The 25,818-nt window shown below is 44.6% G+C and overlaps 3 protein-coding genes across 3 annotated transcripts; all 3 read left to right on the plus strand.

Annotated features, from left to right (window-relative positions):
• Positions 1 to 871: 871 nt before the first annotated feature.
• Positions 872 to 10,913, plus strand: panx2 (pannexin 2). Its single transcript, XM_084555303.1, has 6 exons — positions 872 to 965; positions 2,991 to 3,691; positions 4,810 to 5,924; positions 6,186 to 6,321; positions 8,036 to 8,221; positions 8,432 to 10,913. The coding sequence occupies exons 2-6, from the start codon at positions 3,463 to 3,465 to the stop codon at positions 8,749 to 8,751; spliced, it is 1,986 nt and encodes a 661-aa protein (XP_084411429.1). The 5' UTR covers positions 872 to 965; positions 2,991 to 3,462; the 3' UTR covers positions 8,752 to 10,913.
• A 107-nt stretch (positions 10,914 to 11,020) lies between these two features.
• Positions 11,021 to 18,241, plus strand: trabd (TraB domain containing). Its single transcript, XM_084555305.1, has 10 exons — positions 11,021 to 11,080; positions 11,598 to 11,638; positions 12,032 to 12,101; positions 12,388 to 12,554; positions 12,901 to 13,041; positions 13,441 to 13,551; positions 13,668 to 13,807; positions 14,550 to 14,722; positions 15,882 to 15,978; positions 16,077 to 18,241. The coding sequence occupies exons 2-10, from the start codon at positions 11,615 to 11,617 to the stop codon at positions 16,246 to 16,248; spliced, it is 1,095 nt and encodes a 364-aa protein (XP_084411431.1). The 5' UTR covers positions 11,021 to 11,080; positions 11,598 to 11,614; the 3' UTR covers positions 16,249 to 18,241.
• Positions 18,242 to 18,243: 2 nt separating this feature from the next.
• Positions 18,244 to 25,744, plus strand: selenoo1 (selenoprotein O1). The gene is made up of 9 exons (XM_084555304.1): positions 18,244 to 19,055; positions 19,215 to 19,418; positions 19,503 to 19,680; positions 20,031 to 20,161; positions 20,269 to 20,546; positions 20,658 to 20,826; positions 21,755 to 21,940; positions 22,143 to 22,299; positions 23,164 to 25,744. Exons 1-9 carry the CDS (start codon positions 18,502 to 18,504, stop codon positions 23,374 to 23,376), a joined length of 2,070 nt encoding a protein of 689 aa, XP_084411430.1. The 5' UTR covers positions 18,244 to 18,501; the 3' UTR covers positions 23,377 to 25,744.
• The last annotated feature ends 74 nt before the right edge of the window (positions 25,745 to 25,818 follow it).

The following is a 25,818-nucleotide window of genomic DNA, read 5'->3' on the forward strand; positions in this document are numbered from 1 at the left end:
GAGGAAAGAAATGACTTGTGGCTCGGTCCGGCAGGCGAGCATCGGGGACGCGCCACTTCTTTTATTTTTTTATTTTTTGCGCGCTCACAGAGACTGTCTGCAGGCTGAACTTCAGCCAGTGTTAAATTAAAAGCCATTTCCGTGCCATTCTGCAGCAAACAATTATATTCTAATCAATAAATGAACCAGTTTCCCTAAAATAATCCCCCTCCCTTTAACTCCTTTGCGCATGCCTATGCAATCGATTATCTATCATAGTGGACTTTTGAACTTCACTTCCGTGGCTTGATTTCTGGGATGACACGACGGTGCTCGCCACACCCAGGGACTTTGAATGACAGGCATCTTCCTATTCGTTGTCTGCATGCGCCTGTGCTCACAGATGATGGACAGATTGGAGAGACCTATCAATTGGAAAGAAAAGCCTACCAGTGCCTTGTGGTTTGGTTGTAGTCTGGAGGAACTGGGCATTTTGAAATAGTGAAGCCGGTCTCCTTTTCACGCCATACTCCCCAACTCCTTGTCTGATCTTTATTATGTCACATTTCAGAGCTCTTTTAAGGCTCATGCGGGAAACTGGATCTGTGGTGTTTAAACTGTGCTCACCTGATGGCGATTATGTAATTAACATGATCCCGATTCGTGGCCTGCTAATTTGTTTTGCAGCACCTGTGCCAAGCAGCCGCTCGTCCCCGTGAGTCGTGCGCTCAGAGAGAGGTGATGTGATGTGATGAACCACGGAATCTTAATGCGTTATCTCATCCCTTGTTTCTAGAGGAAGAGGGAGGCAGGGCAGGGAGGGGAGAACAGAGGAGAGGGTTGGAAGGGACGGCGGGAGGGGAGGAGGGGAAGGTGGTGGGGGAAAAGGCGGAACAAACCGGTGTGCTCGGATACATGCTGTAGCTGCTTCTCGCCCGCACTGCAGATTAACTCTTACCGTGCCGGGAGATGCAGCGAGAGACACGGTGAGTGTGTGTTTTATTATTCTTTCCCTCCACTTCGTGCACATGGCTCCTCGGGAGGAAATGTGGCGGTAGTCTGCGGACAGGTGGACACGCTGGTGCAGGTATTGAGCATCCCAGAGAACCTTCTCTCACACACACCGATCATCACACACACCTGCTCTCCCTCTCTCTCTCACACACACACACACACACGTTGAATCGCTACACTTGATGTTTAGAAGCTCGTCTCGGTGCTGGCTATGGGAGCTATCCGATCCTCAGGTGCTGAAACGGCGTGTCATCTGCAGGCAGCTGAGATTCGCTGCAATGCAATGTCTCTGATGGAAGTGCTGTCATCCCGGTCGCGATTCTCCCACTGTCCTGGGCTCTCAGACCTGTGAGGAGACGTCCAAACCAAACACGAGCTAACTAGGACACAGTGGTCGTCTCATCCTAACGTAATGTGCCTGTGGTGTCCCCTTTAGGGACTTGCTAACAATCCAAAGTGACAAAACACTGAGGATACTTGAGGGTATTGTTCTGGAGTTATGCACTGTATTTCCTCTGACCCATCACTGGACTGTTCTAATTGTGCGATCAGATTTCTCCAGCGTCTGAGAGCAAGTGTCCTATCCATCCTAAAAGTTCTTCCATCTTCAGCCATTATCTAATTAATAATGAATGGATGAAGCTCCTCTCCTCCAGCTTTTGTGGAGCTCTGTCTCTCTCGCAGCCGGCTGAAGTGCTCATAGCCGGGCCGGATGCTGTAGTCGCCAAGGAGCGTGGGATTCCCTCTCTAAACACTGATAGCTTGGCCCAACCGTGGGGCATAATCTGCCGGACTGGACCAGTGCCAGTGGCTCGCAGACAGGCTCTCAGCTGAGGTCCAAAAAAACGAGGAAGTGTCCCTTTAAGTTTAAATTATGCAAACTTTACTTCTCCTCAGATCTTTCCAAATCTTTGGGAATATAGTTAAAGTTGGTGTCACCAGGTGGTGTGTGAAGCAGTAGTGTGTATATTATTCCTTTTTTTTTTCCAGGTACACCACAAGGGACATCCTGTTCCCTTTTTCAGGGGTAACCCAAGTTACTCTGGGATGTTTGCCTGATAATATGCAACCTTGAATATTGTTCTCTGATATTATATCAAAGGAATTCTCTCTTTATTCTCTCTTTTCTCACCAGGGATGTGAGAGAACTAAAAAGCAGACTGGAGTAGGCTAATTGTCCCCTTTATTATTAAAACCACAGTCTCCAGATCCCCATCACAGAGATATAATCAACAGACTTTGCAGCCCTGGAATTGGGAGCTTGGCTTCTTTAAGGATTTTCTAGATAAGCTGTGTTTTTGCATAATGAGAGGAAAGTGAGACGAAGGTAGCGGTAGTGATAGAGAAAGAAGAAGAGAATTGTTGATGAGAACCGTGGATGTATTCTCGATCCTCATGAAGGACGTTCACGTAACCTTCAGTTGAAATGTGCATGCAAGTGTTGATCCACCGTGTGCATGCATATGCATAATTGCATGCACACACTCTCACATACACACACTCAGACTATACATCCCACGGTTGCTGACAAGTGTCTCACCTGACATCCTCGTGTGAACATGTTCCACAGAGATAATGACCAGCAGCAGTCCAGAGAGGGGTAAGAGATGAATTCTGAAATAGCACAGCGTCCAAAAACTAAGCTTGTTAAAAAAAAACTTTTGCCAAAAGAGGAAATTCTGTTTTTAATTAGATTCAAGCATAGTCCCCAGAGACTGAACGTGCCCTTTAGTGTCCTTGCTAAATCAAAGGCAAAAATCCCCCTCAGCCACCTTCACACACTTCACTGGTCAAAGAGGGAAGATTAGAAGCCACATGACTGCATTATTGAGGGAGATAGATGGGAACAGAGTGCTTTCCTGAGGAAGTGTGTGGGACAACACTTCTGCGGGCCTTTTGAAACACCCTAATTATTTATTGCACATTTCCAAAAATAACATCTCGCAAATCACTGTACCTTGACGGAAATGTCTACGCTTTACCTATCTGTCTTTCAGGAAAGGATTGGTCAGAGTTTCTCCTGACCGAAGCTCATGTACCGTCTCTTCAGCCAACAGTCGCTGTCCCTGAGGATTGCAAGGACAACTCCTAAATTCAGCTCATTCCTCATCCTGGCACAGAGAGTGTAGACTGGGGCCACTGGGACGGGGGAACACAGAGGTGCACGCAGAGGAGGCCGAGTGAGGAGTGTGCTTTTGAGCATTATGTCTGTTCTTCGGCAACAGCAGAGCTGCACGCAACTGTAGAAGAGCGTGAGACTTAGAGAGCACAGACCACACAATATGAGCCGCTACTGTCCCGCACATGGTGACAGGGGCTGAAGCCGGCCACACATTCCTGTGTGTGTTTGCCTGCGTGCAGTATCACCTCGTTTTGACGGCTACTTAAGTGCAGCAGGGAGCGTTCTCCTGTTCTCCCCTCTAGGACAGACGTGGGGGGGTTGTAGTGTGAGTTCTCTCCACTTTCCGGATGCAGAACATCCTCGATCAAAATTTAGACATGGCCACGGCTCTACTCGCGGGCGAGAAGCTGAAGGAGCTCATCCTGCCGGGCTCCTCACAGGACGAGAGGGGCGGGGCACTAGCCGGCCTCATGGTGCAGCTCAAACTGGAGCTGCCCTTTGATCGTGTGGTTACTATAGGGACTGTCATCATCCCCATTCTGCTGGTCACCCTCGTCTTCACAAGGAACTTTGCAGGTGAGACGCTCAGCCACTAGAGGGGGTTCATTACCACAGCTGCAAGAACACAGCAGCTGTTTGCACTTTTGTTCAAGGTACACCTTGAAGCAGAGGCAAAGCTTTTGGAATATACACATATACAACACAATGATCATCAAGATTCATTTGTCACACATGTAGTTTTTGTTGTATATCACTGCAGTAGAAGTGGACGTAGGATATGTGGCAGAGAACGTGGAAGAGGAGCAACGCATAAGAGGAGCGGAAACGTCTAGAAGTGCGACCAAAGAGCAGAGAAAGCAAGACTGGAAATGTGAGGGAGCGAATGGATTGCAGCTCGGGACACAAGGAATATGTTTGGCTAAAAGGCAGAGTGGAAGTGATGGATAGGAGGGATGTTAGTTGACTGCTGAGTCAGGATCTCTGCCGCATCTAACCAGCTGGGACTAAGCATTTAACTTTAGCAGCAAAACAGTGTGGGTGTCCAGACAAGGTTAGCTTTCTTTGTACAGTACGCCTCGACACAGGGACAGCCTCGCCTTCTGCCGTCACCCCAAACAGCAGTTTAACGATTGATAATAACACATGTCGCAGTGTTAAGATTTGCTGCAACCCTGATCCACTTAAACTTGCACAGAACGGACATGAAAGTGACAGAGAGCTCATCTGACAGGAAGGGGTTGTCCTCGCTTCTTTTATCTGAGGCTGGAAGAGGATTCTATCATTTCAAAAAGCGACGCGAGCATTGTGACACACTGAGCTTTGTGCTGAACAGATGAATGAGTCTGAGAAATGCTCGGAGATAAAGTTGTTATTAAAGTGGAGCAGGCAGGGATGAGATAGAAACATTTCCTGGAAAATGTAAATGTATCACTGGAAGTTGTATCTAATGGAATATAATTACTCCACATTTTAAGCAAAATTTAAAACAAATCCAAAAAAAAGCATTAAAGCCATAATGGAAAATGCGTGTTTTACACATCTGCTGCATTTTGGTCCATTTTTAACGCACAAAAAAAAAATGAGAATAAAATGTTTTAACTGGTAGAAAAGATGAGTAAAAATGTGACCCAGGATGTAGCATTGCAGCAGTCTAATGTCTATTAACTAATTATTTCTTTCTGTATTTTCCTCAGAGGAGTCTATATACTGTTACACACCACACAACTTCACTCGAGACCAGGCACTGTACGCGAGAGGCTACTGCTGGACAGAGCTCCGTGATGCTGTACCCGGTGTGGAGCCTCACCTTTGGCCTTCACTGTTTGAGCACAAGTTCCTGCCCTACGCCCTGCTGGCCTTCGCTGGAATCATGTACATTCCTGCTTTGGGGTGGGAGTTCCTCGCCTCTACGCGGCTCACTTCGGAGCTCAACTTCCTGCTTCAAGAGATTGATAACTGCTACCATCGAGCTGCCGAGGGCCGAGCCCCAAAGATCGAGAAGCAAATCCAGTCCAAAGGACCTGGCATAACTGAGCGGGAGAGGAGGGAGATCATAGAGAATGCAGAGAAGGAGAAGAGCCCCGAGCAGAACCTGTTCGAAAAGTATTTGGAGAGACGAGGTCAGAGTAACTTTTTAGCTAAGATCTACCTGGCACGCCACCTAGCTATAATCTGCTTCAGTTCCATCCCCATTTCCTACCTGAGCGCCTATTACGCTCGTCAAAGACAGAACGAGTTCACCTGTGCGCTAGGTGAGCCCCCAGACATTAGCAGCTATCCAGAGCTGAAGCTCAAAGTCAACTGTAAGCTTCCCGCTGTGCAGCTGCAGCGCATCATGGCAGCTGTGGATATATCTCTGCTCTGCACCATGAACCTCATCATCCTGATAAATTTGCTGCACTTGTTTGTGGTGCGGAAGTCCAACTTTGTATTTGACAAACTGCATAAAGTTGGTATTAAAACGCGGCGACGCTGGCAGAAGTCTCAGTTCTGTGATATTAACATCCTGGCCATGTTCTGCAATGAGAACAGGGATCACATCAAGTCACTCAACCGGCTGGACTTCATCACCAATGAGAGTGACCTCATGTATGACAATGTGGTCAGGCAGCTGTTGGCTGCACTTGCACAGTCCAACCATGATGCTACACCCACTGTGAGAGATTCTGGGATACAGACAATTGATCCCAATATGGATCCTTCTGATCTCCGGCTCGGAGACATGCCTGGCGAGCCGCTGGTCATTAAACGGCCCCGCAAGAAAATTAAATGGATCCCAAGCTCAAACCCTCTTCCTCAGCCATTCAAGGTAAGGCACTAACAATCTAAACCGACTTGAAAGAAAATAATGCTTAACAGCTTGTTCACTGGAGCACAAATCCTTTCAGCAGAGTAATATTAACTCCTGATAAAAGCCTCTTACATCGAAGAGGCAGAGGAAGTGGTTCTCATTTAGGACTTCCCAAACATGTAGAACACCAATGCAGCTTTAACCTCGGCCTCTGGCTGCTCGAACTGTCATTGATTCTTTGATATGATGACCTGTTTTTGTTTTTTGTCCATTGTAAAGGAACCCCTTACCATGACCCGCTTGGAAAACAACTCCAAGCCCGAAAAACCCAAACCACTCAGAAGAAAAACTGTGGCAGACAACTTCATTGCGCCACTTCTGGATAACAAGGGCACACAACATCCTTCAACAAAAGGTGGGCAGAGTCTGTGATATATGAAGACAAAAAACGTTCATGTAAAGTTCTCCAATATATATATTTTTAAATATTATAATCAATATATTGACACTGTGTGTTGCGATTGCAGGTATTAACAAAACTGAAAAAAAAATTTTAGCATCATACATTATTTGCTATTATACTGTGAATAATAGACCATATTATTATAAGTTTTTCACTAACAATGACCACGTCTTTATTGATGCAAAAAGAAGTTTATATGTAGACTGGATGGAATAGTATAGATAGAATAGAATAATGAAAGGAGTCGAGGGGAGGGGTTGAAAAGGGTCAAGAGGATGGGATGAAAAGGGTCAGAGGGGATTGGATGAGAAGGGTTGAGGGGACTGGATGAAAAGGGTCAGGGGGGATTGGATGAGAAGGGTTGAGGGGATTGGATGAAAAGGGTCAGAGGGGATTGGATGAAAAGGGTTCAGGGGACTGGATGAAAAGGGTCAGAGGGGATTGGATGAGAAGGGTTGAGCGGAAGGGATGTAAAGGGTCGAGGGGATGGGATGAAAAGGGTCAAGAGGATGGGATGAAAAGGGTCAGAGGGGATTGGATGAGAAGGGTTGAGGGGATGGGATGTAAAGGGTCAGAGGGGATTGGATGAAAAGGGTTGAGGGGATTGGATGAAAAGGGTCAGAGGGGATTGGATGAAAAGGGTTGAGGGGATTGGATGAAAAGGGTCAGAGGGGATTGGATGAGAAGGGTTGAGGGGATGGGATGTAAAGGGTCAGAGGGGATTGGATGAGAAGGGTTGAGCGGAAGGTATGTAAAGGGTCGAGGGGATGGGATGAAAAGGGTCAAGAGGATTGGATGAAAATGGTCAGCGGGGATTGGATGAGAAGGGTCGAGGTGATGGGATGTAAAGGGTCGAGGGGATGGGATGAAAAGGGTCGGACGGGATTGGATGAAAAGGGTCGAGGGGATGGGATGAAACGGGTCAGAGGGGATTGGATGAAAAGGGTTGAGGGGACTGGATGAAAAGGGTCAGAGGGGATTGGATGAGAAGGGTTGAGCGGAAGGTATGTAAAGGGTCGAGGGGATGGGATGAAAAGGGTCAAGAGGATGGGATGAAAAGGGTCAGAGGGGATTGGATGAGAAGGGTCGAGGGGATGGGATGTAAAGGGTCGAGGGGATGGGATGAAAAGGGTCGGACGAATTGGATGAAAAAGGGTCGAGGGGATGGGATGAAAAGGGTCGGAGGGGATTGGATGAAAAGGGTTGAGGGGATTGGATGAAAAGGGTCAGAGGGGATTGGATTAAAAGGGTTGAGGGGACTGGATGAAAAGGGAATAATGGGATTGGACAAAATGGGTCGGAGGGGATGGGAGGAAAAGCGTTGAGGGAATGGGATGTAAAGGGTCGAGGGGATGGGATGAAAAGGGTCAGAGGGGATTGGATGTAATGGGTTGAGGGGATGGGATGAAAAGGAAATAATGGGATTGGACAAAATGGGTCGGAGGGGATGGGATGAAAAGGGTTAGTGAAGATTGGATGAAAAGCGTTGAGGGAATGGGATGGAAAGGGTTAAGGGGGATGGGATGAGAAAGGTTGAAGGAAAGCGTGAATGATGCAGATTGTGCAGACGAATGATGGTAGAGGAACCCAGGGAGTGAGTTTTAAGTTTACTTTGGATGGAGGACCTGCCATGCTGCTGTAATATTCTGCCTTTTTTTAATCGTAGATTTAACTGTGATAGAGAAAAAGCACGCACGAAACTTCTCTCTGGACGTCCACCCATACATGTTGACGATCCGTAAGCCCAAGGTGGAGGCGACAATCGTAGCACCTCTACCATCAGAGCACAACATGGATGCAGTGTTCATTGAAGGCACGCACACTATTGTTCATGTGTCTGGGGCAATTACAGGTAGGCCTCGTTTACACTCTTCATTTACTGTAGCAATACAGTGTATTGTGTATTCCCGCAACTGTCCCTTAAGTCAAGGGCACATTAAGTTAATTCCACTTGATTCAAATAAAGTATATCATTTATGCTTTCTTCTGTGGAGGCCGTGTTTTACATTGGAAATTCTGACTTTCTCTTCCTTTCCCCCTTATTCTGTGCTTGTATTTTCAGAAACCAAGGTTTGCTCTCCAGAATCAACCAACACTGCCTTTTCTACAGTGACGCTGCCCACAACTACATTTGTAAATGGAGTGAGCCCCAACCCTCCCTCCAGCGAGGACGCCCTCAGTCCCAAGTCCTCCCCTCCGCAAACAGAGCCTCTCGGCCCGACGGAAAACCCAGAATCTCAGCCGCCACCACTGACCATAGCGCCCACACACCAGCTGCTGAGTATGCATCGTACTCTCTTTGAGGAAGAAGAGGATGAAGAAAACAGAAGGAGCCGGCTGGCAGAGCGACCCGGGGAGCTCATTGCTGCTGGAGAATGTTGAAGAAGAAGACTGAGTTTCCTTCCCCTGTCACTGCACTCACATGAACACCACGTCTATCACCTCCTACCAACGGCCACCTCTACTCTTTGAACGAACTCACACACTGCTGTGATGGGTGGATTAGGCTGACGGGCAAGCAGAAATAGGACAGTGATCGTTGAAGAAAAGCAAAGCTGAACATTCAGAGAGGATAAAAGTACCGTAATGTGTGTATTTGCTCGTGTATTACTGCAGGAAAAGATGTCACATTCATGCCTCAGGACGACTGTGTTCAGCTAATCACCAACCAATGAAACCAGCAGTGATATAATTAAACAGGGTGCTACAGTGCAGGGTCAAACAGCTATACTGAAAGGGCATAATGGCAGAATTAACGGCAGTGAAAGATGATTGAGCTTTCTAACAATAATTAAAAAAAAAAAAAAAAAGCAGACACCTTAACGATGCGTTTCCGCAGAGAGGACTGCATTACAGCTTCAAGCAAAATGTATTTTAAACACATGATAACGCTTTGTCCCTTTATCCCAATTAGCCAAGTAGGAAGGTAGCTCATGCAATACAGTTAGTTGAGATCTGCACAGTTAATATGCAAAAGATCACAATATAGTTGTGGCAATAATGTATGCGCTTACGGCATCGCACTTCACAGAACGCTATACATGTAGAGACACTGTATATGACTCAGTGTTTGTGGCGTGTTTAGAAATATGGCACACGTTTCACGGCTTATAATGTCGCCATTTCACCGTTGCTTAGGAACATGTATCGGATCTTGACTTGACAATATTTGCACGTCATCAACAGTAGGTAATTTGGCATATTTTATAAAGGGACTGCAGACTTTACACCGAAACTGTGGATTTGCGAGACAAAAGGGAACTGCAATACCGCAAAGAGGAAACTGTCAGATGTGTCTAATAGATAGCTGTTTAAAAAAAAAAAAAATTAAGTCATCTTGGTGTGTTCTTACTGAATACTTCAGCAGCAGCTCTTACGATGAATGGAGCTGGACTCACTGGTTAAGTGTATGACATTACCTATTCGGCTGGCTTCTTGTGGGAGTGTTGTAATGTGAAGTGAATGAACTGATGAGTAGCTAAAGGGTTTAATGCAAACCTTTTAATGAAAAGTCACAGAATCTAAATTTCTTTCTGTATAAACAAATAAAAAAAACAAAAAATAACACAAAGGAATGAGTATTTAGAATAGTTGGAACATTTTTAATAAACTTTAAGCATATGAGGTACACGTTAGCCCTTTTCACAGGGAACAGGTCAGTGGACAAGGGGATGGGTGCCAACCACATCTTCTACATTTGCATACTCCTGCAGCGGCATACATGATTACTTCATGGAACTTCATTAAGGAAACACCAACATGACATGCACTGTAGAAGACATTAGTGATGTTAGCCTGCATACATTATAGGTAGACCTATGCATATTATTCATCTTTTCTTCGAGGGCATTAAAAATGAACACAGGTTTTCCATTTTCATCGTTTTCATCCATCTCTACAGGCTGGTTTAAAAATTCCCCTTGTTAGACTACTCAAGCACACTAAATGCATCCAAGAGCACTTTAAGACTAGTAGCACTAGTGTGTGTGTATGTGTGTGAGCATGTTGTAAAACAGCTCTGCTTACATCGATCAAGTGTAACATTATGACCACCTACCCAATCTTGTGTAGGTTTTCTTTGTGCCTCCAAAACTTTGTGTCCTATGGGTTGAGGGGAGGGGTATCTGTGGATCATCCCACAGATACTTGATCAGTTTGGGATCTAGTGAATTTGGAGGCCAGGTCAACACCACGTGCTGTTTTTCATGTTTTAATTTTAATTGTTCCCAAACTGTTTTTGTGTGTAATCCTGTGTCAGGCTGCATCCTGCTGGGAGTGTCATTGCTATGGGGGTAAACATGTCTAAGTAACATTCACACGAATGCCAGGTCCAAACGTTTCCCTGCAGAACGTTGCATTGTCACAAGATGGTCAATGTTATTTACTTCTCCTGTAAGTGGTCATAATGTTATGCCTGAATGGTGTATATCTGATTTTCTGTGTTGATTTTTTTTCCACATTGGGGCTGTTGAACCTCCGACAGCCTCAGTGCCACTAAAAGCACGGAGAAGTGAGTCCAGACTTTGATTGTAACTTGTGAAATGTTGTAACGAACACGAATTAAAAACATATTCTTTATAAAAATAAGAACACGGGCGTCCCGTCAATCCATAACTACATGTACCAGAATGCACCTCGGCTGTCAGTTTCAGCAGAGCGCCGTGCTGCTGTACTAGCGAAGAGCACACTGACAGACGGGCTGGCTTACCCGGTAAGTAACACGTATTTGTTTTTAGACAACTACTGTGTACATTTCCTGATATATTGTATTTGAAAGTGGAAGCACGTTTGATAAAATTATCCCATTTCGAGGCGTGTAATTTGACAAAATTCCTACCGGACTTGCTAGCTTACGTTAGCTTGAGTTAGCCGTCGGATACTGTGTTATCCGGTAGCTAGCTAAACCGAGGATCCCTCAGTAACTCAGTGTGTTGCAGTCTCACACCTGGAAGTAGCTGCTCAGTCGCTTCCCCTTTAGCTGTAAAAGCGTACTAATTCTTATTTGAAAGTGGCTTTGTCGGATTTATTCCTGTATTTAAGCGATAGTCGCCACTTTCCCCACTAACATTACAGCATTTTTAGTCGGCGGCTGTTGCCTTTACACATAAAGCAACGTCAGCAGTCACTGACGCCGTATTGTATCAAGCTGTCATTGAACGCCTCACGGCTGGGTGTGTGGTATTAACCACTGTCTTCAAACCTACTGTCCGTCTGTCTGTCTCACACAGCTCGCAGTGCTTCAAACATGGACCAAGACAACAATTCAGAGGTGGGCATCAATTTGTCATGTATTTGTTTTGGGACAAAAAAAAAAAAGTTTATTTATTCATTTTGACTGATGTTTTTCCAGATGTTCAAACTGTTCAAACTAGGGTAACTGTACACACTGGGCAGCTTGTGTGTTCAAAAGCACACATGTTAGTCTGTGGCTAACCTGCTTGAGATGTTGCTCAATCCGAAGTTATGTGGAATTACCACATTATACTCAGACTGGCTAGACTTTGACAGGAGTAATCTGTAAATAGCGTGCTGTAAACACTTGTCCTGTGAAAGGTTGCGGGGGGTGCTGGAGCCTATCCCAGTTCTGGGAAAAACATTCCCACATTTATTTATTTTTTTTCCTTTTTTGGCTGTTGTTTATGGTTTTGATGTGTTGTTGCAGGATGAGTCAGTTGGCCCATCAGAGGATCCCTCAGAAGAGGAACTGCCACCATGTATACCTCCAGGCCTCGGTAAGCTGTTGTTTATTCTCATTGTGTACACTGTGTTTCGTCAGAAAACGTTTAACCTCATTTTAAAGTTAGCTTTTGCTGTGTAATTGTTACGCTGATTTTTTTTTTACCTAGTAGTTTTTGCAGCAGACCTAATATTATTATTTAAGTTTGATTGTTGCAGGATAGTAACTTAAGATTGCTGTTTTTGTGTTACAATAACCGTTTGGAAACTACTTCAAAGTTTAAATACATTCATCTTTTAGTAAATCTTGTTATAGTGAGACATTTTTGCTTTCATGTTTAGCGGATGGCGAAGCTACGGCTATGCTTTGGCAGTTTCGAGCCCAGAGGCGCCAGTCATCTCCTGAGCTCCCGGAGACGGTGACGCGCCTGACTGCCCCCGACGGCAGCATCCTTTACCTGGTGGGCACTGCCCATTTCAGTGACAGCAGCAAAAAGGACGTAGCCACGGTGAGTCAGTGAGGGGAAGAGAACAAATAAGGAGTGCAGAAAGCCGCTTTGACAATTTCAAAATGTGATAAACTGCGAATTATCAGTGTGTGTAATTCCGTGAATGTGGAGAAGTGCTGTAACGTAGCGCAAGTGATAATGAGTCACCCTGCCTGCATGAATGGTAATTAGGTTGATGCCTTATAACCTTGTTTTCCTTCTTCCATATTGATTTCTTTTGTCTTTACTTCTCTCATCACCCTGCTCATTTGTCTCTTCCTTTCACTCCTGCACTGTCTTTTCTTCTGCTCTGTGTCTGTCTCTTATCTCACACACACCAAATGCTCTTTCGCTCCCTCTCATGCAGACGATCCGTGCTGTGCAGCCAGACGTGGTGGTGGTGGAGTTGTGCCACTACAGGGTGTCAATGTTGAGGATGGATGAGAACACACTTCTGAGGGAAGCCAAAGACATCAACCTGGATAAGGTTCAGCAGGCCATCAAACAGGTCAGGCTTTCAGAGTGGTGGGAAGTAACAGTGGTGATGGTGGTGGTGTGAAAAACTGCAAGAACAGATAAAATGGAGAAAGAGACGGGGAAGAATGTAGAAAGGTGGAAAGGGTCACAGTGAAACAAAGACAGTGAGACTAGACTATATTGTGAGTAAGGCAGTAATGGTCTTGTTCTGGTATGGAAGAGGATTGCATCATATTTAATGGGGGAATAAATACCACTGGTGTATGATGCAAAGGCAGGATTAAGTGTGGGGTAAGGGCTTTTAGCCTGTTGTGCCCTTACGTGTTTTATCTTGCAAGTTTTACGAACGATGTCTATTGATTTTCATAAAACTAAATACTAAAAATATACCCCTGAAGGCTTCTGCTGAGTTGTTCCCTCTGTTTCACAGAATGGACTTATGTCTGGCCTGATGCAGATCCTCCTGCTCAAAGTTTCAGCTCACATCACAGAGCAGCTGGGCATGGCACCTGGAGGGGAGTTTAGAGAAGCCTTCAAAGAGGTAAATCATACGAGAAAGCAACAGACATTTTGTTTTGTTGTCTTTATTTTATTCTCTGTCTTTTTTTTTTTAATTATTATTATTGTTCCTGAAGCTTTTCTTTATTTTCCTTACAGGCTGGAAGGGTTCCATTTTGTAAGTTTCAGCTTGGGGACAGGCCCATCCCTGTGACGTTCAAGAGGGCCATTGCTGCTCTGAGTCTGTGGCAGAAGGCTCGTCTGGCCTGGGGTCTTTGCTTTCTGTCAGACCCAATCAGGTATAAACTTACTTTGATAACTTTTGTTCACACGGTGTTACAAGATTCTCTTCTGGTAACTATTATTCAATAGCGCAGTTTACTTCAGGTAATTTTTACTATTTTTTTAGATTTTATTGTTTATTTTTTTGTTATTGCTGCTGCAACTGTGAAAATTCCTGGTTTGGGATTATTAAAGCATCTATCTATCCATCTTAACAAACAAAGGACATCTGATTAAATCACATTCCTATTTGACCTACCCAAAACCTTGAATAATAACAAATGTGGAGGAAAAACAGTTGTTCAGAAAATGCCTTTCAGTAAAAAAAAAGTGTTTTTGGCAAATGCTTAAAAGCAAACCAAGGATTTGCAACATGTTTGAACGCAGTAGCAGACATTTTGCTTTTAGCCTGGGATAAATGCAGCTGCAGTATACAGTCTGCATCATGATTTATCTGTCAGTCTGTGCGTTCTGTTTAGAACTAGGCAACGCGTGCCCACACACATACGCAGACATAGACAACTCTGCCAAGTTTTTTTAAATGTCAATGTTCATTGTATTTGACTGGAAGCTATCTGCATTAAGTGATTATGTGTCCATCTTTCAGCATCTCTGAGAGTGAACCTTCAAACTGTTATATGATTATCTGATATATAGATAGTGTTCCACCCTGAACACCCAACAGGTCTGCCAATGCCACTTTTTCTTCTCCATCCTACTTGGCCTCCAGCTGATTTCAGTTAAACTGTCACGTTTCAGTAAAGAAGACGTAGAGAAGTGCAAACAAAAGGACCTGCTGGAGCAGACCATGTCAGAGATGATCGGCGAGTTTCCTGCTCTCCACCAAACCATCGTGGCTGAAAGAGACATCTACCTCACGCACACGCTCCGCGAGGCTACACGCTGTGTGGAGGCCCCCCCTGATGCCCAGAGTGTGTATTACACTGCTCAATAAGCAGCTAACAACATGCCTTTTTGGTTTTACTTAATGCATCATTATATACCAGTCAGGCATAACATTATGACCATTAACAGGAGAAGAAATAACTTTGACCATCTTGTTACAATGCAATGTGTTCTACTGGGAAATATTTGGACCTGGCATTCATGTGGATGTTACTTAGACATGTAGCACCTACCTAGATCAGACCAGGCACCCTCACCTCATAGCAATGACACTCCTTGATGGCAACAGCCATCCCCAGCAAGTTGCAGCTTGGCACGGGCACACACACACAAAAACGGTTTAGGAACAACAAATAAAACAGGAAAAACAGCCCAAGGGTTTGACCCGGCCTCCAAATTCCCTAGATCTCAAACTGATGAAGTGTCTGTGGAATGCACTGGAGCAAGCCTGATCCACAGAGGCACCTCCCCTCAACTCAAGGACTCAAAGGTTCCAACTAACAACATTCTGTTACCAGACACCACAGGACACCCTCAGAAAGCCCATGTCCATTCTCTGATGAGTAACAACTGTTTTGGAGGCAACTAGGGAGACCTACACAATATTAGAAAGGTGGTCATAATGTTAAGCCAGATCAGTGTATAGATTGTAGGCCCTTTCTTTTTGCCTTGACATATACAGTATATACACAACATTTATGGGTTGATTCACATGTGTATCGTATAGTGGTTTGTCAGTCCATTATGCAGTTTTGTGCGCTTTACTAAATCAAATGCCTTGTTTTTCTCAGACTTGCATATATTTATGGGAAAAGGAAAGGATACAAAAGGACTGTACAGTTGAATGAGTTGCCAAACTGTTGCAAAATCACCAGCAATGACATTGCGGTTCAGAGTGCAACACAGAAATGCTTAGTCATCATTAACGTGAATTTTTTTACTTTACTATTCAGAAACGCTAGAAGATTGTCTCTCAGTTGTTTCCATTTTATTAACTGATATGTTTGTATGCATTATGAGGCTGCAGAGAAAGATGTTTGCGCGGATAAACTACTATATGAATCAAACAGATAAGATTTTTAAATGTTAAAATGGAGATTTTCTCAAACTTATGGTGATGTAGAACTGAGAATTTGAGTTCATAGACATGGAACCTGTAAGCACATTTCCTTATTCTTTTTGTAGAAGTGCCTGCTGTGGTGGTGGGAGTCGTAGGTATGGGTCACGTTCCCGGCATAGAACGAAACTGGGAGAAGCAGCTTGACATTAATGAAATCATGAGGTATGTATGTCATAACGTTTGGACACAATAAGCCATAAGCTACTGTGTGACTATATAATTTAACTGCTACTATATTTCTCTGCCTGTGTCCTCTTCAGTGTTGCACCTCCCTCACGTTTTGGCTGGGTGGTACGCACGGTCATAAAGGGCGTCGTGATGGGAGTGCTGGGATATGCCTGCTACCGCGCTGGAGGAAGTATAGGTAGAGCCGTGCTGTCTTTACCTGCAGTCCAGTCATTGCTAGAGACACTGCGGCCACCTCCTGCTTGACCCCACTGGTCTCCTTTCAGCCATCAGTGACACGACCTTTGATCTACTAAAACAATGCATCTATCACCAGTGGCCTTAAAACGGGAGGTGTGGCTGGAGGACGGGGTTCACCAGCCCACACTATGAACTTACAAGGACCTTAAGGGGGTTACCAACCCCTCCAACCTCGTATTGATGTTCCTGTATACGCAGCAGGGCTGTACTGCCAAAGAACCCATGACAGTACTCTTAGTTTTCTTTCATATTTTGAGCAAAATCCTGCATTTTGTAAGATTTACAAATGCCAATCAATCTTTTGGGTTTGTACAACATTTTCCCCACAGTTCCTTAAAATGGTTTACACACACACAGAGTTTTTATTTGAAAAGTATCATCCTCAGTCACCTGCCCTGATATGACGGAGAAATTTTCTGAGAGGACGGTATCTTCTTAGTCCTTCCTCTTTTCTTGTGCCAACTAGTATTGTTGGTAACTGTCAGATTTCAAATCCAGCACTTTATAATGGACTGGCAGAGTCTTTTTTTTTTTTTGTATACATGCAGCATGTGGAAGTAAAAACAGTTGGGCATAACTATAATAAACAAGTTAGAACAATGTAGGCAAACATCTCTAAAAAAGACAACAATGTAAAGTTTTATAGTTGGTGCATAGAGAGACTCCTATGGCGTAAGGTGCATGTAAAAAAAAAAAAAATGAATTAGGAGAACTAAACTTCAGATTCTTGGTGAATCTGTTTAGAAATGCATACACTTCAGAATCCAAAATAATTTATCAGTCATCCATCAGGTTGGAATTACAAAAGCTGTAGAAATATACAGTTGTGTTATACAGGATAGTATAAGATAGATTTCATTCGTGCACAGTCCTCCCAACATCAACAGACAAGTGCCTCATATTACAGCTGTAAGGGCTACAGGTGAACTAAAAGGTGTTATATGCATTTTAAACAAAGATTCTGTCTTTATATTATTACATGATAGACCCGTTTTTATAAACATCGTTTCCCTAAATATAGACACACCATGGCCCCTACGTTATACGGTCCATCATTCATTTGATAGAGGCCCGATGCAGGACAGGCTACAATATGCCTCAGGAAGAGCAGTGCATAATCTTACAATGTGTATGTTTGATTGCGCCTCCAGTATGAGGTACCCGCACATTTAGGTTCTCACTGCCTCCGCCTCTGAGTGGAGGGTTCTTACTTGACTCAAATATATGCATCCCATAGAGAAAGCCATTTCTGAAAACTGTCACATCATAACATTGGACGCTGGGCACGCCAGCTGTTTGAACTTTTATAATATATGCATTATTATTATTATTATCATTTTCTAGTCTGTTTCCCTTAAATTAAGGATTTAGCTTGATTACGGTGATATCTCTTTGTCTGCTAACAAGGAGGCGGACAGTCAAGTTTGGGAGATAAAGCCTTACGGTGATTTTATTGCTGCCTTTGACCCTCAAATTGCCTCTTCTCCTGAATTGGTTATATGACATTCCTGGAACCACAATATGTCATATAGGAGATGTTCCAATAAATAAATAAATTCAAATCAAGGTAGTTAATTTACTCCTTTTTTTTTTTTTCGTTCCAGCAAACTAGAACTTCATTTCACCTTTAAAAACGTAATCGGCCAGCTATCCACACTTCGAGCCAACTCACGTAATCTGTCTTCCAGTTGCTAAATTCTCATGCTTAAATTGAGAGATAAGAATATTGACAAAGAGGAGGTCAGGTGTAGTCCATGCCTCTCAGTTCCTCTGCAGTTTGATCCAGTCAAACTAAAATATTTACCATTTGTCTCCATCCCGCATTGTCCCTGAAGGTTCAGTTGTGTGTTTGGGAACTGCCAAGAAAACTGTGTGAATGCCTGTGTTTATTTGTCAGATGATTCACTTCCCCATGCCCTTGTGTTGTCATTGTCAACATACCAAATGCTTGTTTGTGTAATGGATTATAAAAAAAACATTTAAAGTAAAGAAAGATATATTTGCCTCAAAGATGTTGTAGACATGTCCTTTTATTTTCTTTAAATTGTGTATGTAGCTTAAAAAGTTGGCAAAATATCAACAAGATTTAAACTTTAATACTTTAGTTCCGCCTTTACTCATTGTTCCCAGTCGGACGAATAATAATGCTGCACCGTGCCTCGCAAACATCCGCTGAAGCGTCCAGGATTATGAAAGCATGATTAGTGACTTATTTCCAACTGCGCTAGCGAATATAACCGGACGGATGGCGCAGCTTGGATGGCTTATTTAGGTCCTCGCCTGGGACGGTCGCGCATCTTTCTCCCCGGTGTGTCCGTGCTCAGACTCCTCGGCTCGGTCGGCATGGACGACATGGGTCTGGCAATGAGTCGTTCCACGCTGGAGCGCCTCGACTTTGACAACGTCGCCCTCAGGAAGCTTCCCCTGGACGAGTCCGAGGAGCCGGGGGTGCGGCTGGTGAAGGGAGCGTGTTTCTCCCGGGTGAAGCCGCAGCCGCTGTCCAAGCCTCGGTTCGTGGCCGTGTCGCACGAAGCCCTGGCGCTGCTGGGGCTCGACGGGGAGGAGGTCGTGAACGATCCGCTGGGGCCGGAGTACCTGAGCGGATCCAAGGTGATGCCCGGATCCGAGCCCGCCTCGCACTGCTACTGCGGCCACCAGTTCGGCCAGTTCGCCGGACAGCTGGGCGACGGGGCGGCGTGCTACCTGGGGGAGGTGAAGGTGCCACCCGGCCAAGACCCCGAGCTGCTCCGGGACAACCCGAGCGGCCGGTGGGAGATTCAGGTGAAAGGAGCTGGACTGACCCCTTACTCCAGGTACATGGGATTGCTTTCAGTGTCAGTTTGTTTTGTGTTTGCAATTTTATCTTGCATGTATTGGTGTTAAAGGGAATAGGTGTTCACTGGATTTTAGAGCTATGACAGGCAGATTTTGGATAATTTCATGTATGCATAATGTCCCTCTTTCCTCCTCAGACAAGCTGATGGCCGTAAGGTTCTCCGCTCCAGTATAAGAGAGTTCCTGTGCAGCGAAGCGATGTTCTTCCTGGGCGTGCCGACCACCAGGGCCGGCTCCGTAGTGACCTCTGACAGCAGGGTCGTACGGGACGTGTACTACAGCGGGCACCCTCGCCATGAGAGATGCTCCGTGGTTCTCCGCATTGCGCCCACCTTCCTCAGGCGAGTACCCATCCCTCCTCTTTCATCCGTCACGACACATCTGAACTTCATTAGATGTTCATGGCTGTTTTTCGTCTGATGCAGGTTCGGATCCTTTGAGATCTTCAAGCAGGCCGACGAGCTCACGGGACGCCAGGGTCCCAGCTATGGACGCGATGAGATCCGAGGTCAGATGTTGGATTATGTCATGGAGATGTTCTACCCTGAGATCCAGCAGAATTACCCGGACCGGGTAGAGAGGAACGTGGCTTTCTTCAGAGAGGTGCAGGGCACACTCTTGCTTGTCATCATATAAATGTCCGACGGTGAAATTCACTAAAAGACGACATGTTTTTCTTAAATCGGCATGCACCGTGGTACATTTGAAGCCAAGAACATTTGGATCCTCTTATCCTGTTAAGCTGCTGTATTTGGTTCGGTGACTGCATGTGCTGAGTCACTGTGCACGCTTCTCTAAGATTATTAACAAGGATTCAGGCTTCGGATATTTTTATCATCTAATTAGTAAGACGTGATATCATCTGCACTGCCCAGTCATTTCTGGATTTGCGTTATTTCGATGCAAATATTTGTGGAGATTAGTGACTCATTCTGAAATTTCTCTATTTGAAGGTGGTGCTTCGTACGGCTCGGCTCGTGGCTCAGTGGCAGTGTGTAGGGTTCTGTCATGGAGTCCTGAACACCGACAACATGAGCATCCTGGGGCTCACGCTGGACTACGGTCCTTATGGCTTCATGGACAGGTCAGGCATTTGAGTGGTAATGCAAACATGCACTCAACGTAAAAGGATAAAGAAACAGCAATCCTAATCATACTACGTGTATGTGAACTTTCTGTAACCCTTCTCAGGTTTGATCCAGATTTCATTTGCAATGCCTCGGACAACTCCGGCCGGTACTCCTACCAGGCCCAGCCGGCTATTTGCCGGTGGAACCTGGTGAAGCTGGCCGAGGCTCTCGCTCCAGAGTTGCCACCAGACCGGGCCGAGGCCGTCGTTGACGAGTACATGGATCTGTACAACGGATTCTACTTGAAGAACATGAGGAAGAAGCTGGGACTGCTGCAGAAGGAGGAGCCCGAGGACGAGATCCTGATCACTGAGCTGCTGCAGACCATGCACAACACAGGTGGGAGCACTAATGCCTAGGTGGAGCCAAATGTGAGAAAGCATGTAATCTAATACATATTGACTGATTCAACGTTATAGTTTATTAGATTTATTACCCCCCTTTCTGCAGGTGCTGACTTCACCAACACCTTCCGTAGCTTGAGTCAGATTTCTTGCCCCAATGAGGGAGAAAGTGAGGGAGACGAGGATCTTATCAAGAAAGCTGCGGACCTCCTGCTGGAGCAGTGTGCCTCCTTAGAGGAGCTCAAGGCTGCCAACAAACCTACAATGGATCCACGGTGAGCGAGACAAAGCCAAAACAGTACAAACATGCTGTGTTTTGTCTGTTTCATATCAGATTATCAGACAGAGGGACATTAGGAATACAGTTGTTAAAAAACAGTGGACTGGACATTTATTGTGTAAGTTTTCTATAAAATAACTAGTTGCTGATGGCCTATCCTTTACTGCCCTCTTCATGTAAAACTATAGTGGCAAAACTTTTGTTTTATTTGGTGCAGTGCACACTCTATCCTCTAGGTGTCACTACTTAGGCTTTGTTTAAATGTTAATGTTTAACAGTCAGGAGGAAAACACTGAAGTTGCTCTACCACTTTGCTTCAGTCTGAGGTGTCATGTGAGTGTTGTTTGTGATCACAACACTGGTATCAGATTAAGCAGGAATCATATTTCCAACCATGTGGCTAATTTACATTAGAGAGAAAACAGATGGTGGCATGATTATAAAGTTGTGGGCGGTAAATGTCAGTACAGTTCACAGTGAAGGCTTCTTTCACTCAAGATTATTAATTAGCTCAGCTTTGAGAACTTAAACAACAGTTTAAATTTGAGTTTCGATTGTCATTGCAAGTACTTCATTTGATCAAATGTTTCTGAAGACCAGCCCTAATCAAGAAGTTTTACTTTGTTGAAGTACATACCTGTAACTTGCCCCAAATAGAAACTAAAACTGGTTCAGGATTTTGCAGAATTCAATGTTAACGTCACCAAACCGCTGAGATTATAATTTTGCAAGAGAAACTATTCTGGAAAACATAGTTATGAGTTGTATTACGTACTTAAAATTCTGTTGTTAAAGCCATAGCTGGGAAAGTCTGCTCATTAACCTAGATAAACATGGAATGTAGAATAAATGTATTTCCTGCATAACTTGACATTGATTTTTGTGCAGTAAGGATTATAACTGTTAATGTTTTCTGTCGACAGTGAGCTGGCGATGCTGCTCTCTATGGCTCAGAGCAACCCAGCGCTGTTCCAGATGATCTCAGACAGGATGACCATAGCGAGGCAGTTAGAAAAACTCAGCAGGCTGAAAGACCTGATGGAGACAAACCAGGAGGAGCTGAAAACCAAACAGGCGGAGGACTGGATCTCCTGGATCACACGCTATAGGTGAGATGTGAGGAGATTTTATTGAAGAGAGTTGAGAAAGGAGGGTGGAGAGGGACTGCGTGGACAGGATGGGAGTTTAGTGATGGGTGGAAGTGTGACTGATAAAAGGGGTGGACGGAGAGAGAAAGGAGGAAATGGTGCGTCGAGGCGGATACTGTTCCATTTCGGTAACTCTGAGTGTTTTGTGTTATCACTGCCACAGGAAACGTCTGGCTCGCGAGCTGGAGGGGCAGAGTGATGTGCAGGCCGTGCAGGAGGAGAGGGTGAGGGTGATGGACAGCACCAACCCTCGCGTGGTTCTCAGGAACTACATTGCCCAGAATGCCATAGAGGCTGCAGAGAATGGAGATTTCTCTGAGGTCAGGTTCTGGTCCACTGTGATATTTATTTCATTGTATTATTACTTTTTTGGGGCATTTTAAAATGTTTATTTACTTTTTGTGTATTTATTCAGTAGGATCTTTATTGACAAAAGCTGTTTCTACTGCACTCAGTTTTCGCATTAGCGCTGATTTTAAAGGGGAACTACTGTTTTTTACAACCTGGACCTTATTTCTGGCATAAAATACGATCGTTTACTCACCCATATAACTTTTGTATAATTTGTAGTCGTTCGGGAGATATTTAGCTGCGACGGTCAGCTTGTTTACCTGTAATTTGCTACTGCTAGTTTTTAGCAACATGGCTGAATATTTTTCCGATTCTGAGGCTGTGGATGAACCATAGCAGTAGCAAATTACAGGTAAACAAGCCGACCGTTGCGGCTGCGCCCGGCACTCAGTGAGGACATCATCCGGGGTCTGTAGGTCAATCTAATGACCCCGGGTGATGATAACGAGTAACTCTGGACTCAACAGGGAATAGCATCAGCGTATCATAACAAAATATTGGTGAAATGAACGAGTTTCGCGGCAGATAATGCGTTATTTAGAAGCTGCGTTTCGGTGCCCCAGTCACTCCCACTATATGGATATACGCAGATCTAAATATCTCCCGAACGACTACAAATTACACAAAAGTTTTATGGGTGAGTAAACGATCGTATTTTATGCCAGAAATAAGGTCCAGGTTGTAAAAAACAGTAGTTCCCCTTTAAAATAGATTTTTTTTATTTATTTTTTTTGACTTCACTCAGTTACATTTTATTCCCTTTTGACAGCTTCGGTTTCAGCGTTCCACTTCTGGGACCATTCACCTGCTCTCACTTCCTCTCTGTGTCACAGGTTCAACAGGTTCTCAAAGTTCTGGAGAAGCCTTTCTCTTCGCAGCCGGGCCTGGAGCTTCCTGCGTGGGTCGGAGGAGGCAGCGCCGCCGCGCAGGCAGAGAGGGACGAGGGAGAGGAGCAACAGCAAGAAGGCGCAACGTCCACGGCCAGAAATCCCGTGCCTTATGACAGCAAGCCCCCTGCTTGGGCCCATGAGATCTGTGTCACATGATCTTCGTAATAACTTCCCTGACTTAACAGCTTTTCCGGCCAAAAACAGCAAGAGAGTTGAATGGTGATAAATTTATTTTTACACTATCTCCTCTCACTGTCCAACTCTCTGTTACTTTGGCAGGATGCATCAGGGAAGTTAGCATGAGGCTCGACACCCCATAGGCTGGCTACATGACACGAAACGAACGGGAAGTGTGCGGAGTTTGGTTGCACAGATACATAAAACCCTCTGCTTGATGTTTTTACTGAAGCAGTGGACTTTAACTCCAGAAGGTGATGAGTTTGATTGATAAAGAGTTATCTGGGTCACCTTGAAGTCCGAATGTAAGATCTGTTAGGTGAAAGAAAATGATTGGACTTGCCTACGATATTGTGCAAACCCAACTCTGCTCAACTATTTCCCCTGTCCGTCTTGTGTTTGGTTTGCTATTCATGACGAGTCCGACAACAAGTCCCGCAATGACCTGTCTGACTCTGAGAAGCCGCGGGGTGTCGCCTCAACATACATTATACATCAGACCGGCAATATGGGTCCAGAGCAGACTCTTTTTCTTTTATTTTTAAGGGGAAAACAATGCCATGTGCTGCATAGATGACACCTTTTCTTTTTTTTTAATCACGCCAAAGAGTCTCTTTGTAGTTGGTCGCACCAGCAAAAACTGTGATCTCCGATGAGCCTTTGTCTTTGGGCTCGCTTGGGATGAAATTATTGACCCGAAGGAAGAGGAGAGGGCACTGAGCAGAGGTGTTCTTGCTACCAAACTGTGTCCGCTTAGCGTACATGGCCATAAAGACAAACCATTCTACTCCCATCAGTTTAATCTGAACGGCTGTGGCATAATGTCGGTAGAAAGGACATTCGGCACACAATGCGCTCATCTGCTTTACAGAATCATGGTTGCTAGTGATTATACAAGAACTCCGAGCCTGCTGTAACCTGTATTATGTGAAGAATAGGTTGTAGTGGAGGGGCCGGGTTCTTTCTGTGGGCTGCTAGAGTGCAGTTTATGCCTCTGCGGGACTAGACGCCGTAACCTAGGCACGTAGCCTACGCGAGCCATTTATACTTGTGGTCTCATCAGTCTGGCTCACCACTTTGTCTTTTTTTGGCAGTCGGGTTAATTACTGTTTCTACTTCCTGCTTCACTGTCAACAGTGGCAACTTAAAGAGGAGGCGTACAAATGTTTGTATCTCCAAACCTCCTCGGTTAACCTTTCCTCTATGTGTTCCATCTTTATTGAGCCAAAACAGTTTGAAAATTGCAGAGACAGAGAAGCAGCCGGAAATACTAAGGCGGAAACACGTGACTACCAAGTGGACCAAGTGGGCTGCGTTGTCATGACACTATTTACATCTCTGGGGAGGTGTACGTCAGGCTACGGCGTTAGGGTCTGCGTAGGGTCTGGGCTGTTGGCATCAACCCTAACCCTAACCCTGTAAGAGTTTGCTGGTGGGGGCTCAGGCTTCAGACACACCTATGTCACATGTTGTAATCTGCTAACCTGGAGTCTCATTATAGTAAAACAGATGTGGTAGGACACCTCAGGACACTGAGGGGCGTTATTGCTCCAGCTTGATCCTAGGAGACTGAGGGGCCATGACTGAAGATCATTTTTTTTTAATGCATCTTGCTCGTTTTCTAGGCACTTGACATATTTTCTTAAAGTCATTTATAGACCATTTTAATTTTATTGTTTTTGTTTTGCACTGCTTCCTCACATTAACGTCTCTGCAAATGTCATTTGCTTCGCCCAGAATCCGACGAGACGTGTCGCAAGCCGAAGTTAATGCATGTGCCGGTCTGATGTATATCAGATTATATGGTTTGTGTGTGTGTGAAAGGAAGGATGATTGAATCTAATAATAATTTTATATCTGTGTGCGAAAGGGAGTGAGTAGCCGCAGTAGAGAAACGCGCACAATATATTCTATATATACAGAGACCGAGATGCTAAGCTGTACCTTCATAGACACATAGCCACAACCATAACTTATTACTTTTGTAATGTCCAGGAAGCACTGAAACCCCGCTGAGTGAAGGCAAAGTGAGAACTAGGTGTTAAATTTGATTATTTATGGTTGCGGCCACAAAAAAAAAGAGGAAGTGTGTAGTAGATTGTGCCACAAATGTGATGCCACAGAAAAGTAAAGGGACAAAAAAAAAATTCATACCCATTCATGAATTATTTTGACTCTGCAGCCTTCTCATAAGGTGAGCAGTACAGATAATAACTTGCACCCTTGAATGAGAAATGGAATTGTATTAATATTAGATTTTGTTTTTATTGAATATATATATATGAAATATGGTCGAGCTCTTCCTCGGTTATAGCCTTAACCCAATAAACTTGAGTCCGACTCTGCTTTCTTGTGTGTTTTGTGTAACGTTATTTTAGTGTTGATATATTCAAATGCTGTCAAGTGGTAAATCCTTTTCAT

This window comes from Chelon labrosus (assembly GCF_963514085.1).
Source record: "Chelon labrosus genome assembly, chromosome: 11".
Classification (NCBI taxonomy): domain Eukaryota; kingdom Metazoa; phylum Chordata; class Actinopteri; order Mugiliformes; family Mugilidae; genus Chelon; species Chelon labrosus.